Below are 13,469 nucleotides of genomic sequence, written 5' to 3'. Positions count from 1 at the left end.
GGGATGCTAGGGATTGAATTTAGGTAGGCCGCAAGCAAAGCAAACACCTTCCCTGTCATGCTATCAACATTTTTTTTTTTTTTTTTGGTTTTGAGGTCATACCAGGTAGTGCTCAGAGGACATTCCTGGCTCTGTGCTCAGAAATCGCTCCTGAGTAGTTCAGGGGACCATATGGGATGCCGGGGATCAAACCCAGGTCTGACCTAGATTTATACAAGTTTTCTGCTATTTGTTTTGAGGCCACACTCAAAACATGTTCAAGGCTCACTCCTGGCAGTGCTCAGGGGATGGAGTGCTGGAGACTGACTTAGGTCAGCTGCATGCTAGGATGCACTTTACCTGTCGTAATATCTCTGGCTCCCGTTGTTGATTTTTATGGGGGTGGGGCATTGAACACGGGTTCGTCCAGGTTCGTCCCGGGTTGGCCGGGTGCAAGGCAAACACCCCACCGCTGTGCTAGTGCTCTGACCCCCCTCCCTGAGCTGCCCATGAGTTTTTGAAGGAATGCCTATGTAAATCCAATATATGAGTATACTGTAACTTTCCTCATCAGTGAAAATCAGGCCCTAGAGATTCAAAATTAAAATAAAGGGTCCAAAGCAGTAGCACAGTGTCCAGAACAGACGGTGTTTTGAATCCCGGCATCCCATCTGGTACCCCGAGCCTGCTAGGAGTGATTTATGAGCATAGAGCCTGGATTAACCCCTGCCGGGGTGTGACCCCCCCCAAAAAAAAATAAATAAATAAATAATAAAATAAAGAGCTAAAATGAAGATTTTCTAAAAGATAGGTGTCTGTCATACGAGCAGGCTGGGGGTGGGAAGGCCACTGGGGACATTGGTGTCAGGGGAATAAGCTGGTCGAGTGTCTGCTCATCACAGGCCGGGATTCCAGAGGCAAATGCAGTGCAGGATGCAGCTTCCACAAGTGGAAACCCCACGGAAAAGCGAGAATCGTAGCAACAGGCAACTTCAGTCTTGCCTTCTAGACCCGGGAATCTGAGCCAGAAAAGGCGAAGGAGCTACAGAAGAGCTGGTCGGGGTGACTGGGGGTGTGGCAGGGGTTAGTCCTAGGGTAAAGACAGCTTGGAGCAGAGCTGAGCGGCGTGGCCAAGGACCTTGCGGCCTGATTCAATGGGCCCGTCCTGGCTGGGCCATCTGTGCAACCCTGGGGCACCCTTTAAGAGACACTGGGATGGGGCCGGGAAGGTGGCGCTAGAGGTAAGGTGTCTGCCTTACAAGCGCTAGCGTAGGACAGACCGCGGTTCGATCCCCCGGCGTCCCATATGGTCTCCCCAAGCCAGGGGCGATTTCTGAGCTCATAGCCAGGAGTAACCCCTGAGCATCAAACGGGTGTGGTCCAAAAACCAAAAAAAAAAAAAAAAAAGAGAGAGACACTGGGATGCAAGAGACATGGGCTAGGGGCCCCCCAGTATTGCACATGCTCCGTGAAGCACCCACAGACGGTGGGGAGCAATGCCATCACGGCCTCTGGGTGCAGAGAACGCCACGAGCTCAAGCACAGGCACAGGCACATGCACAGCAAGTGGCCCCACGCCCCAGGGAGCGCGCTCAGGTCCGGGGTGCAAACACTGGCCACAGGGCCGCCGCGCGGGAACCCGACGGCGCGAGCCCCGAGCACGCGGGTCTGACCAACGGCAGCAGCTGCAACTCCCGCCCGACCCGGCCAGACGCTCGCAACCCCCGCGGCCCCACGGCCCCGCGACCCATCGCGCCATCCCGAGCTCTCGCAAGCCGCCCAGCCAGCCGGCTCACCTCTTCCCGCGAGAAATCGCGAGATTTCTGGCTGTTCATTCCCAAGCCGGAAGTGGACTCTACCATCTTCTCGGAGCCGGGGGTTAGAAAGGACCGAGGTGTAGAAATGAATGCTCAGATTCAGTGGGCTTTCCCGTTAGGACTCCATAACCAGAAGTTTCCGATTATGTCTCTTCAAAAAATGATAGAAATTCTCTCTTCTTAGTTTTTGGGGTAAAGGTTCCCGTTCGGGTCAAGCATTTTCCCCAACCCCCTCGGCTTTCTGGCTAACGGACGTTTCCACAGACACCCCGCCCTCCGCTTCCAGAAGGTACGGCCCGGCGTGAAACTACTCCCTTCGCGCTAAATAAGTCGCGCCGGTCTGGCACTGCGCACGCGCGCAGGAAGTGGCGTACTCTCGCGAGAGGCCGGTGGAATCTGGCTTCCGGTTCGGTGTCTGCTGTTGCTGCTGCGGGTGGAGAAACGACTTGGGCTGCGCGGCACCATGACGTCCGTGGGGACCCTCGCCTTCGACGAGTATGGCCGCCCCTTCCTCATCATCAAGGACCAGGACCGCAAGTCCCGTCTTATGGGACTCGAAGCCCTTAAGGTAACGGGGATCTCAGGGAGTGGCGGGGTGGCGGCCGGACCGCCTCCTCCGCGCACTTCTGCGCATGCGCGGGCTGGGAGCGCTCCAGCCACGTGCGGCCGGGTCGAATTTCGGGGAGCCCCGCGCCCCACCCTGCAGCCCGCTCATGGGCTCCCTCATGGGCTCCGGACTAGACCTGGGGAGGGACTTCAGCCCCTGGGGGTCGGCGGTGCCCCGATGCTCCTGCCAGGCCGAGGGGCCCCCATTCGTCCATCAGTCCGAGGGACACCCCCCTTATGTCCACTAGTCAAAGGGATCCCCCCTGTGGTTCCATCATTCCTTCCCGGCGACCAGGCCCCTCTCTCCAAAAGTGTGGGTCACGGCCTCTTTGTCTCCAGCTCAGCTCTTTGCAGTTTTGGCATCTTTATCCTGGTCTTGTGTTGAATTTGATCACTTTTCTGCATTGCATACATACCCCGGGGAGGTGTGGCGTTTAAAAAGAGGAAAGGCAGAAAGGACCACTTTTGGAAGCTCCCTCCGCTTGAGCAGGGGATGCACAAGGATGCAGGCTCGAGGGTGGCCATTAGACAGGCAGGGCCATGAGAGTCCCCAGGGGGACCGTTCTGCTTTCCCCGGGGATGCGGAGAGATGGGGGTGAAAGAAGGCTAGGTCCCCTTTGGAGCAGCTGGTGGCCACACCCAGTGTATGGTGCTGGGATGCTGCGGGGTTTTGAAGTGGGGTTGGCAGCATTCAAGGCAAGTATGGGACTGTCTAGGGCCAGAGCCATAGTGCAAAACAGGCTCTTCCACGCCCCACCAGAAGTGATCCATGAGCGTGCAGATCCAGGAGTAAGTCCAGAGCACAGCTGGATATGACAAGGGGGTTTTACTGTCTCTGTGCCCCAACTCTGGAATGACCCCAGAACTCAGACAAGTTGTTAACACTGCAAGAGGCATCAATTAAGAGGCTATCACAAGTGGAGCAGAATTTTGAAGTTTCAGAGGTAGCGTTTAAGTGGACCAAAGAGAATGAAAAAAAGTGAAGTCCTGTCCCCCCTCCAGACACATACTTGGAGGTGTCCCAGAGAGAAGGGAGATCCTGGGACACAGATGTTGGCAGAAATTGCAGGGAGGGAAGCTGCGTGGTTGGTTCCTTTGTTTGAGCTAGTTGGAAGAGTCCCTGATATCTGACTGATCTGACACTCTCACTGCTTTCTGTCCTGGCTGCTCCTGGTTTAAGGACTAGGACATCCTCCTGGAGACTGTCCATTTAGCTTAGATCTTGCCACAACCTCTGCTGCTTTTATTTTCAGTGAGGGTGACTATACGGTCAATGTCGAGCTGTTTTAGTCCTTCCCACTGGTCATGGTTCTTACAGCCACCTGCTAGTTTCTGTTCCTTCCTTCCCTGGGATTTTCCAGAAGACTCGGACCCTAGGACGATGTGTTCGCCTTTCTACTGACTCGATCCCGATCCCTAGCTCAGAGCTAGAAGTAGGCCCTGAGCGCTAAGTATGCTGGGCAAGTGGACATCTGGGGACCCACTGAGCTGGTCAGCAGTGCCCCTGGCTCCTGCCACCTGTGCCAGTAGCAGCAGCAGCAGCAACACCACATACACACACACACACTCTCTCTCTCTCTCTCTCTCTTCCCCCCACTCATCCCGTCCCGTCCAATCCCATCTTGGCTGTGACCCCCACCCAAGGGGGCAGGGGTGCTGGTGTGTGAAGTGACCATAAGAACCGAGAACCGGGCCCAGAGAGATAGCACAGCGGCGTTTGCCTTGCAAGCAGCCGATCCAGGACCAAAGGTGGTTGGTTCGAATCCCGGTGTCCCATATGGTCCCCCGTGCCTGCCAGGAGCTATTTCTGAGCAGACAGCCAGGAGTAACCCCTGAGCATCGCCGGGTGTGGCCCAAAAACCAAAAAAAAAAAAAAAAAAAGAACCGAGAACCCCACTACGCGGGGAGGGCGGGCCTGAGGGTGAAGAGGGTGGCCATGTATGGATTCAGAAGATGCCTTCTTCCTTCTGTGTTGCCGCTCTAGCAGATCCCAGTGGGTCTCCATCTGTGGGCGTCTGAATCCCTATTGGTACTCGGGGTCACTTTGTGACAGAAAAAATTACTTGGGGCTTCCAAGATCAGGCCCCTTTACCCTAGAATTGCCCGCCAGGGCCTGAGAATGAGTATAGCTAGATGGAGCATGTGCCCTATATGTGACCAAGCTGAGCTCTGTTCCTCGCACCATCGGGCATGCCTTCAAGAAAGAATTGCCCACCCAGTTAGTGATCCTGGGCCTTCCCAGCACCCTTGAGTGTGGCCCTTCAAGAGCAAAGCATCTGTTGGTTTAGTGACTGTACAACTGTGCCCTAGTGACTGCCTTTCCCTCTGACTTGACTCTATGCTTTTTCTGTTTTATTTAGTCCCATATAATGGCAGCCAAGGCTGTGGCAAATATCATGAGAACTTCACTTGGACCAAATGGTAAGTGTCCCATCCTGTGTGTTGTATTTTAACAAATATTCTAAGCCATAAAAGTATAAAAATAGTTTTTTGACCTTTAAGGAATGTTGTGGGGAGGATCCTTCATAGTCTCGTGAAACCAGACTTTCTGGGGTGCTTGGGCTCATCCCCTATGTGTAAGTGAGGCTGGTGAAGTCAAATCCCGGGTGAGTGGAGAGATTCTTTGAAAAACAGGATCCAGCCAGATAAAAAGAAAAACAGTATAAGTGCTCTGTTTAGGGGAAAATAAGATGTATAGTATGCTTTGGATAAAGGAAAAACAACATGGGCTCTTATCTAGAAAGAAAAAGATGTTTTGCTGTTGTTAGACTCTTAGAGTTTAGCTGCACTGTGTGTAAGTGCTATTTTTTTTCCTACTCAATGTTTTCTTTACTGTCTTCTCTGTCACGGTTGTCACTTTGATTTGAAGAATGTTGTAGTGGAGCGCCATAGTTTCTTCTGCCACTGCGTTTGCAGTTTAAACTATTTTGGGTTGTGTCCACTGTTCTTCGTTGTTAGCTAATGTACAGCTGTCTGCATGCAAGTCATTGTTTTACATGTTCAGTTCTCTAGAATAAACTTCTAGAGCTAGAAACTTGGTTAAGAAGTTCCTATCTGGGGCCAGAGAGATAGCATGGAGGTAGTATGTTTGCCTTTCATGTAGAAGGATGCTGGTTCGAAACCCGGCATCCCATATGATCCCCCAAGCCTGCCAGGAGCAATTTCTGAGCATAGAGCCAGGAATGACCCCTGAGCACTGCCGGTTGTGACCAAAAAACAAAAACAAAAGTTCCTATCTTAGTGCTGGAGCAATAGAACCTCGGGAAATGGGCACTCGACACCCATTAATGGTCTGACGTCCAGTACCTTATGGTGCCTGAGCACTACCTGGTGTGGCCCAAAACCCAGACCACACCACACAAAGAAGCTTCCGCTTTCTCTAGTTGGTCTATCCAGGTTGCCAGGGTGTGAGTGGGTACATTGGTCAGTGGGTGGTTGAATGGTTGGTTGTGCTCAGGACTGTCCTGTGCATTACTGTCTCTAGGGCTGGATAAGATGATGGTTGACAAGGATGGTGATGTGACAGTCACCAACGATGGGGCCACAGTCCTGAGCATGATGGATGTTGACCACCAGATCGCCAAGCTCATGGTAGAGCTATCCAAGTCCCAGGATGACGAGATCGGCGACGGCACCACAGGAGTGGTTGGTAAGAGAAGGGCCCCCTTCTGGAAGATGCTACAGGTGGAAAGGCTCGGGCTGGAAGGAGGGCATTTGCCTTGCTTGCATTTGACCCGGGTTCAATTATCTACATCCCATAGGACCTTATGAACACCACCAGGAGTAAGCCCTGAGTACTGTTGAGTGTGACAACAACAAAAAAAAAAGTGGCCAGACACTTCAAAACAAAGGAGTGATTTGGGGGCCTACAGTTAGCAACTGTTCTAGAATAAAGGCAGGAAGGAAAATAGTGGCGGGGAGGGGCACAGGTACACCACAGAGCTCAGAGGCTCTTACCCGCTGGCTTCTAACTCCAGTTCTTGAGGGTTTACAAGCTGTGAGGGGGATCAGGGACTCTCCGTTGATGGATTGAGTGCTGCTAGCAAGCACCCTACAGGGTGCAGTGGCTATGTTGAGGCTGGAGTGCAGCGTGCAAGCCAGTTCCCTGGGATCCTCAACTGGTCCTCAGGCAGCCACACAGGCAACTGTGCGCTTGGTGGAGCATGGTTGTTAGTGAGCTCAAGATTTTTTCCCGAGAGTCTGGACTCTTCGAGCAGGGGCAGACAGCTGAGACACCTTTTATGCCACCTTTTCTGTGGCAATACTTATCTTCCTGTTTGTGGGTATTTATTAGCATCGAGTACCTTCTGGATGCCCTGGGCAGGCAACCGTGTGGAGATAGGCTAATCTCTGTGGCCTTCAAGTGCAGAAAAGCCTGGAGGGGTCTGCCATGATGAAGCATTGGTCTGTCTCCATCACAAGTGTCGCTTGGGGTATCTGTCCCTGTGAAGTGCTAGGGGCCTGCCCTGAGCTATGTGCATTGCCCCCACAGTGCTGGCAGGGGCGCTGCTGGAGGAGGCTGAGCAGCTGCTGGACCGTGGCATCCACCCCATCCGCATCGCTGATGGCTACGAGCAAGCTGCCCGCATCGCCATCGAGCACCTTGACCTCATCAGCGACAGTGTTGTAGTGGATGTGAAGAACACGGAGCCCCTCATTCAGACGGCCAAGACCACCCTTGGCTCCAAAGTGTGCGTGCCCATAATAGGGGACAGATCCTTCTCACTGGAGGAGTGGGCTGGGAATTAGTTGGTGCTGGGTCTTTGCAGGTTTAAATAAAGCCTCACTCGGGAACCTGCGACCAAGTTGGACCCCAGGGGCTCAAGACACTCGGCTTGTAGGTTGTCACCAGGGTATAACCTTAGCATACATGATGGGGATCTATTGCTCATGGCTCTTAAGTTACTTCTGTATGGCTTGATTTTTTGTTGTTTTGTTCTGGGGCCCCACCAGTGCTCAGGGGTTCCTCCTGACTCTGTGCTCAAGAATCATCACTCCTGGCAATATCTGGAGGACCATATGGGATGCCAGGGATCAAACCTGGGTGGACCGTGTGTGAGGCAAATGTCCTCCCCATTGTGCTATCACTCCGGACCCTCCTAATAGTTTTTGTGGTAGTTTTTTTTTTTTCCCACAAAAAAGCAGGTGTGGGGCTGGAGTGGAGGCAAGGCATTTGCCTTGCATGCAGAAGGACGGTGGTTCGAATCCCGGCATCCCAGATGGTCCCCTGAGCCTGCCAGGAGCGATTTCTGAGCATAGAGCCAGGAGTAACCCCTGAGCGCTGCCGGGTGTGACCCAAAAACCAAAAGAAACGGGCAGATGTAACCTTAGAGCAAGGACAATGCGCCAGGAGTCCCTTCTCTGTCCCTCTGCCTGGAGAACAGGGACAGGGTGGCTCCTCAGGCCAGGGGATCTTTTGTCCCCATCACAGGAATGAATGTATATCTCCAAGAAACACGTTCACCTTATGTTCCTTTAGAAATTGCTCTTGGGCCGCCTCTGTGTTGCCAGTCCACCTTGCAAGTGGTGGACTCGGTGTCAAACGAGGCAGAAAGAAAAGCCCCGGGTAGGTCCACCTGCCCAAGACCCGCCCGAGGTCACGGGCCCGGAACTGCCCGGGAACAGGCGTAGGAGAAAAGAAAAAAGAAGGAAAAAAAAAGAAATTGCTCTTGGGCCCAGACATAATACAGTGGGTGAGATGCTTGTCCAGCCAATGTGGGTTCCTTCCTGGACATCCCATATGATATGGTCCCCCAAGCCTTCCAGGAGTGAACCCTGAGTACAGAACCAGGCATAATCCCTGAGCATACCATGTGTGGCCCTAAACTTAAGAGAGAAAAAAAACCTTCGGGCCCGGAGAGATAGCACAGCAGCGTTTACCTTGCAAGCAGCCGATCCAGGACCAAAGGTGGTTGGTTCGAATCCCAGTGTCCCATATGGTCCCCTGTGCCTGCCAGGAGCTATTTCTGAGCAGACAGCCAGGAATAACTCCTGAGCACCTCCGGGTGTGGCCCAAAAACCAAAAAAAAAAAAAAAAAAAAAAAGAAACTTTTAACTCATTAGTAGCAGAGTATCCATTACACTCAATTCTGTCGGGCCTTCATCTTAAAAGTGGCCAGTAGAGGGCACTGTAGGCTCCCTGTTGGCCAGCGCTGTCTTCAGCCCTGGGCTTCCTCAAGGTTATTCCAGAATCTCAGAAGCAGGACCGTCAGTCTAGGCACTCCAAAGCCTCAACGAATCACATTGGCCCCTCCTGAGTTTGGGGTGGGGGTCCCTAGCGGGTTCTTTCCTTCCCCTAATCCCTTATTTGGTGGGGCCAGGAGGGTGCTCCCAGGCTGAGGGGCAAAGCAGGGTCCTAACCTGCCATTATATCTTAGGTGTATACTTAGGGGTCTTGTCACCATGTGAAAGGATGATAGATTTCAATGCAAATGGTGCAAACCATCCCCCCATTTTCAGGCCCCTTTCTGGGGTGTGTGCAGCTATGGTGGCATTTTTCCTAGATGTAGGGGCCGTTCCCTTTCCCACTGACACATGCCCTTTCCCGTCCCCCACAGAGTGAACAGCTGTCACCGCCTGATGGCCGAGATTGCTGTGAACGCCGTTCTCACTGTGGCTGACATGCAGCGACGGGACGTGGACTTCGAGCTCATCAAAGTCGAAGGCAAAGTTGGGGGGAGGCTAGAGGACACGAAACTGATCAAGGGCGTGATCGTGGACAAGGACTTCAGTCACCCCCAGATGCCCAAGGTATGTCCTCAGCCTCGCTGGTATGGGCTGCTCCCCACTCCCGGGCCCTGCCTCAGAGCCCTTTGTTGTCCCACAGAAAGTGGAGAATGCCAAGATCGCCATTCTCACATGCCCTTTTGAGCCCCCGAAACCCAAGACCAAGCATAAGCTGGACGTCACCTCGGTGGAGGATTATAAGGCCCTGCAGGAGTACGAGAAGGAGAAGTTCAAGGAGATGATCCAACAGGTACCTGTCAGCACCCGAGAATTGGGTCCTGCTGGGTGGGGGGTCGCTATGGAGCATTGAGGAGCACCCAGGGGCCTCCTGATCCAGGACCTGGGCAAGGCCTTTGGAAGAGAAATGCGAGCTTGGGAGTAGGAGGTGACCAAGCTTTAGTCCAGGGGTCCTCAAACGTTTTAAACGGGGCCAGTTCACTGTCCCTCAGACCATTGGAAGGTCTGACTATAGTAAAAACAAAACGTATGAACAAATTCTTATGCACACTGCATATATCTTATTTTGCAATGAAGAAACAAAACAGATACAAATACAATATGTGGCCCACAGGCCATAGTTTGAGGACCACTGCTTAGTCCATAGCTAGACTACAACAGAATTGGAGGTTTCTATGGCCTCTGGAAGGTTTCAGGGTATCAGGGGAAAAGGCGGGAGAGGTAAGGGCAAAATCTCAGAGAGGGATTGCCGGATCCAAGGCTCACATAGGCAGAGGGGAGGGCTTTAAATGTCAAGGGAGATTGGGGACACAGCCTTGCACCTGAGGCATGGATGGTCTGCCCAAGATAGGGTCTCCTCAGCCATCTTGGAGTAAAGACCAGTGCTTCAAGTCCTGTCTGCTCAGCAGAGAGTTATGGTGAGCTCAGTGCCAAGATGGTGCAAGCTTACCTACAGCATGACCTGTGGACATGGCCCTTTCCATCACTGCGCCAGGATCATGAGGGTTCACCAGGATTCAGTCATTCACTCATTGTACCAGTTCCTGGGTTCCTGCTGCATGGTTGATCAGGGCCTGTTTTGGGGTTTGAACGTGGCAACCTGAGCCGTGGGCTACGGTGCATCTGCCTGGACCTAGTTCAACCCTTCCCCGCTTTTCAGAATGTGATTATGGCCACTTTCTCCCCAGATCAAAGACACAGGCGCCAACCTCGCCATCTGCCAGTGGGGCTTCGATGATGAGGCGAATCACTTGCTCCTGCAGAACGAGCTGCCTGCCATCCGCTGGGTGGGGGGCCCAGAGATTGAGGTAGGAAGCTCCCTGAGTCTGGAAGGGTTGCTTGGGTCTTGTGCCATGGTGGGGAAAGGCCCCGTCTGAGCAGCGGCCAGACCGAGTGCATTCTGTCCTGGAAGGTGCTTCCCCACAGTACACACCTGCTGCTGTCAGCCTCCTCAGAGGTGCTGTGTGCGGTGTGCCAACAGCCCAACCCCAGTACTGAGATCAGAGTTGGGGACATGGGGTTTAGGGAGGGCTTGGAATTGGGTAGTGCTGGCAATTTTCCCAGAGCGGAGGCTTCAGGGGCAGTCACAAAGGGCAGGTGAGCTGGTGTAATCTGAAATATTCTCTGAAACCTTTCCCGCAGCTGATCGCCATTGCCACGGGGGGCCGGATAGTGCCTCGCTTCTCTGAGCTTACACCCGAGAAGCTGGGTTTCGCAGGGCTGGTGAAGGAAATCTCCTTCGGGACCACCAAGGACAGGATGCTGGTCATCGAGCAGTGCAAGAACTCTAGGGCCGTCACCATTTTCATCCGCGGTGGCAACAAGATGGTAAGCAGGCTCGGTGCCAGCCAGCTGCATCCTTCCCCATGGGTTTCCTTGGGTTTATTCTACCTTTTCTCCTTGGGTATCTGCGGTGAGTCGCCAGCTGCCTCTGCCTGGCACCCACTGTCAGCGTTGTAGGGAGAAAGAGCAAGACAAAGATAGGAACCAGCCCAGCCCAAGCAATAACACAGTGGGGAGGGTGTTGGCCTTGTACTCAGCCAACCCAAGTTCCATCCCAAGCCTGCCAGGATTGATCATTGAGTACAGAGATGGGGATAGAGTAAGCCCTGAGCACTGCCAGGTGTGGCCCACACACAATAGGAGCTACCCCAAGGTGAAGTTCAGCAACCCAGGCCCAGCCAGCTCTCTGTAACACAAAGCTGCCATGTGCCCACCTGCCTCCTCACACAACTCAGCACCGCTGTCTGTCCCTGCAGATCATCGAGGAGGCCAAGCGGTCCCTTCATGATGCACTGTGTGTCATCCGCAACCTCATCCGAGACAACCGTGTTGTGTACGGCGGAGGTGCTGCTGAGATCTCCTGTGCCCTGGCCGTGGGCCAGGCAGCTGACAAGGTGAGTCTGTGCTGCTCGCCCTGACACCTCAGGCCACACAGACTCGGTGCAGGGCAGACTGGTGTCCTAGTTAGATTACCTGAACTAACCGCGGCATGTTGGCCCTCTTGCCTCCTGCACCGTGCACTCCTGTCCTTGCTCTGGGGTCTCCACCTTCCGGCAGGAGGGAGGTAGGGGCAAGCTGGGGTTCTTGTCGTGGACTCAAAGCCTTACCATGCACCCACAGTGCCCAACGCTGGAGCAGTATGCCATGCGTGCCTTCGCAGATGCACTAGAGGTCATCCCCATGGCCCTGTCAGAGAACAGCGGCATGAACCCCATCCAGACCATGACAGAGGTGCGCGCCCGACAGGTGAAGGAGATGAATCCTGCGCTCGGCATCGACTGTCTGCACAAGGGCACCAATGGTGAGGGGTCTGGGGTCAGGGTCAGGGCCAGGACGTGGGGGAGATCTGTCATGAGGTTTCAGCACCGGGCGGGTCCAACACGTCTACTTCCTCTGTACTCTCTTTGTGGTCTCTCTGTGGTCTCTTTCCTGGGTGCTCCAGAGCCCTAGGACTGCTGGCCCTACCTTCGCATCTCTGCTCAGTTTCTTGAGCTTCTCACAATGGGGTCCTTGCTTATTTGCCACAGCCTGAGAGTGACCTCTGCCTGTCTTGTGGCTGTGGGCAGAGTGCGGGAATGGCATGTGGCCGAAACTGAGCCTCAACTGCTGTGGCCCCTTGAATGGCTGGAACTGATAGGCACAGTGACCATCACCAGGGACTGGCCTGCAGTGGTGGCCTTTAGGGGTCTCTGCTCACCTAACCCCAGGGTCTGTCAGACAGTTTGGGTCTGGTCTGCTCAGAGGACTTGCTTGTTTCCTTTCCTGCTCACACCATGCTTTTTGGAGGGTGGTTTTGGGATTTTTTTGTTTGTTTTTGGTATTTGGGTCACACCGGGTGATGACACTCAGAGGTTACTCCTGGCTCTATGCTCAGAAATCGCCCCTGGCTTTTGGGGACCATATGGGATGCCAGGGATCGAACCGAGGTCCGGTCCATCCTGGGTCAGCCGCATGCAAGGCAAACGCCTACCACTGCGATGTTGTTCTGGCCCACACCATGCTTTTGGTTTTGGTTTTTTTGGCCACACCCATTTGACACTGGGGGGTTAACTCCTGGCCATGCGCTCAGAAATCGCTCCTGGCTTGGGGGGGACCATATGGGACGCAGGGGGATTGAACCGAGGTCCGTCCTATGTATGCTAGAGCTTGCAAGGCAGACACCTTACCTCTAGCGCCACCTCTCCAGCCCCCCACACCATGCTTTTCATGAGCAGTGACTTTGTCCCATACCGACCATGCTCCAGTTTGAGTATTGAGTGTTTCTTAGTCATGCACATGGGGACAAGCAAGCTTCCGGTTTGCTAAGAGCTGCAGCTCCTGGCCAGGCCTCACTGAGGGAGACCCTCCTCATCTCTGCCCTCCCAGCTTGGGTCCCAGGTCCCAGAGCCTGAAATGGATGTGCCTGAAGCCATGGGCCACATCTCCGCAACAGTCTCATTTACATCCACATTCCAGTTTCGGGAACAAGTCTAGAAGCTGTTGTGCCGAAAAAGACACACCAATGAACTTTTGTCTTTTTCAGACATGAAGCAGCAGCATGTCATAGAAACACTGATCGGCAAAAAGCAGCAGATCTCTCTGGCCACACAGATGGTCCGAATGATTCTGAAGATCGACGACATCAGGAAGCATGGTGAATCCGAGGACTAGGGTGGGGCTGAGGACCAGCTCAGTGGTTGGAGTCACTCCCTGCTGTAGTGAGTGAGTGTGAGTGTGAGTGATTGAGTAAATGAACGAGTGAGCGAACATGTGGGTGTCTGTGGTATGGTGGCTTCAGGTGCAGCGGGCTCCCTCTGAGGTGTCTCACATGCTTCTGTCTCCTGTCAAAGGGAGCCCTTGAGGGGATTGAAATAGATCTAATTAAAATTCTTCATTGAGGGC

General features: G+C 53.7%; 2 protein-coding genes and 1 non-coding gene across 3 annotated transcripts in view; 2 read left to right on the top strand and 1 right to left on the bottom strand.

Annotated features, from left to right (window-relative positions):
* Positions 1 to 2,261, bottom strand: part of ATPSCKMT (ATP synthase c subunit lysine N-methyltransferase) — an 18,337-nt gene extending 16,076 nt beyond the window's left edge. Inside the window, exons 1-2 of the mRNA XM_049769024.1 lie at positions 2,171 to 2,261; positions 1,776 to 1,841 (exon numbers count right to left, since the gene is read on the bottom strand). Of these exons, the coding sequence (XP_049624981.1) occupies positions 1,776 to 1,841; positions 2,171 to 2,261 (157 nt within the window). The remainder of the gene's footprint in view (positions 1 to 1,775; positions 1,842 to 2,170) is intronic.
* CCT5 (chaperonin containing TCP1 subunit 5) lies at positions 2,199 to 13,469 on the top strand. Its single transcript, XM_049767929.1, has 11 exons — positions 2,199 to 2,364; positions 4,763 to 4,823; positions 5,887 to 6,051; positions 6,895 to 7,093; positions 8,960 to 9,152; positions 9,229 to 9,378; positions 10,274 to 10,393; positions 10,728 to 10,913; positions 11,345 to 11,482; positions 11,709 to 11,889; positions 13,111 to 13,469. The coding sequence occupies exons 1-11, from the start codon at positions 2,260 to 2,262 to the stop codon at positions 13,236 to 13,238; spliced, it is 1,626 nt and encodes a 541-aa protein (XP_049623886.1). The 5' UTR covers positions 2,199 to 2,259; the 3' UTR covers positions 13,239 to 13,469.
* LOC126002470 (small nucleolar RNA SNORA13) lies at positions 7,897 to 8,029 on the top strand. The gene has a single exon (XR_007493168.1). It is a non-coding gene; the product is annotated as a small nucleolar RNA SNORA13 (small nucleolar RNA).

This window comes from Suncus etruscus, chromosome 2, assembly GCF_024139225.1.
Source record: "Suncus etruscus isolate mSunEtr1 chromosome 2, mSunEtr1.pri.cur, whole genome shotgun sequence".
NCBI classification, from domain to species: Eukaryota; Metazoa; Chordata; class Mammalia; order Eulipotyphla; family Soricidae; genus Suncus; species Suncus etruscus.
Note: the sequence above shows the minus strand (reverse complement) of the source record. Positions and strands in the feature narration are given on the sequence as shown.

Coding starts and splice junctions, on each gene's coding strand:
- CCT5 (XM_049767929.1), top strand. CDS start 2,260: ATGACGTCCGTGGGGACCCTCGCCTTCGACGAGTATGGCCGCCCCTTC. Junction 4,824..5,886: donor AACTTCACTTGGACCAAATG/GTAAGTGTCCCA, acceptor TACTGTCTCTAG/GGCTGGATAAGATGATGGTT. Junction 11,483..11,708: donor TGGGCCAGGCAGCTGACAAG/GTGAGTCTGTGC, acceptor ATGCACCCACAG/TGCCCAACGCTGGAGCAGTA.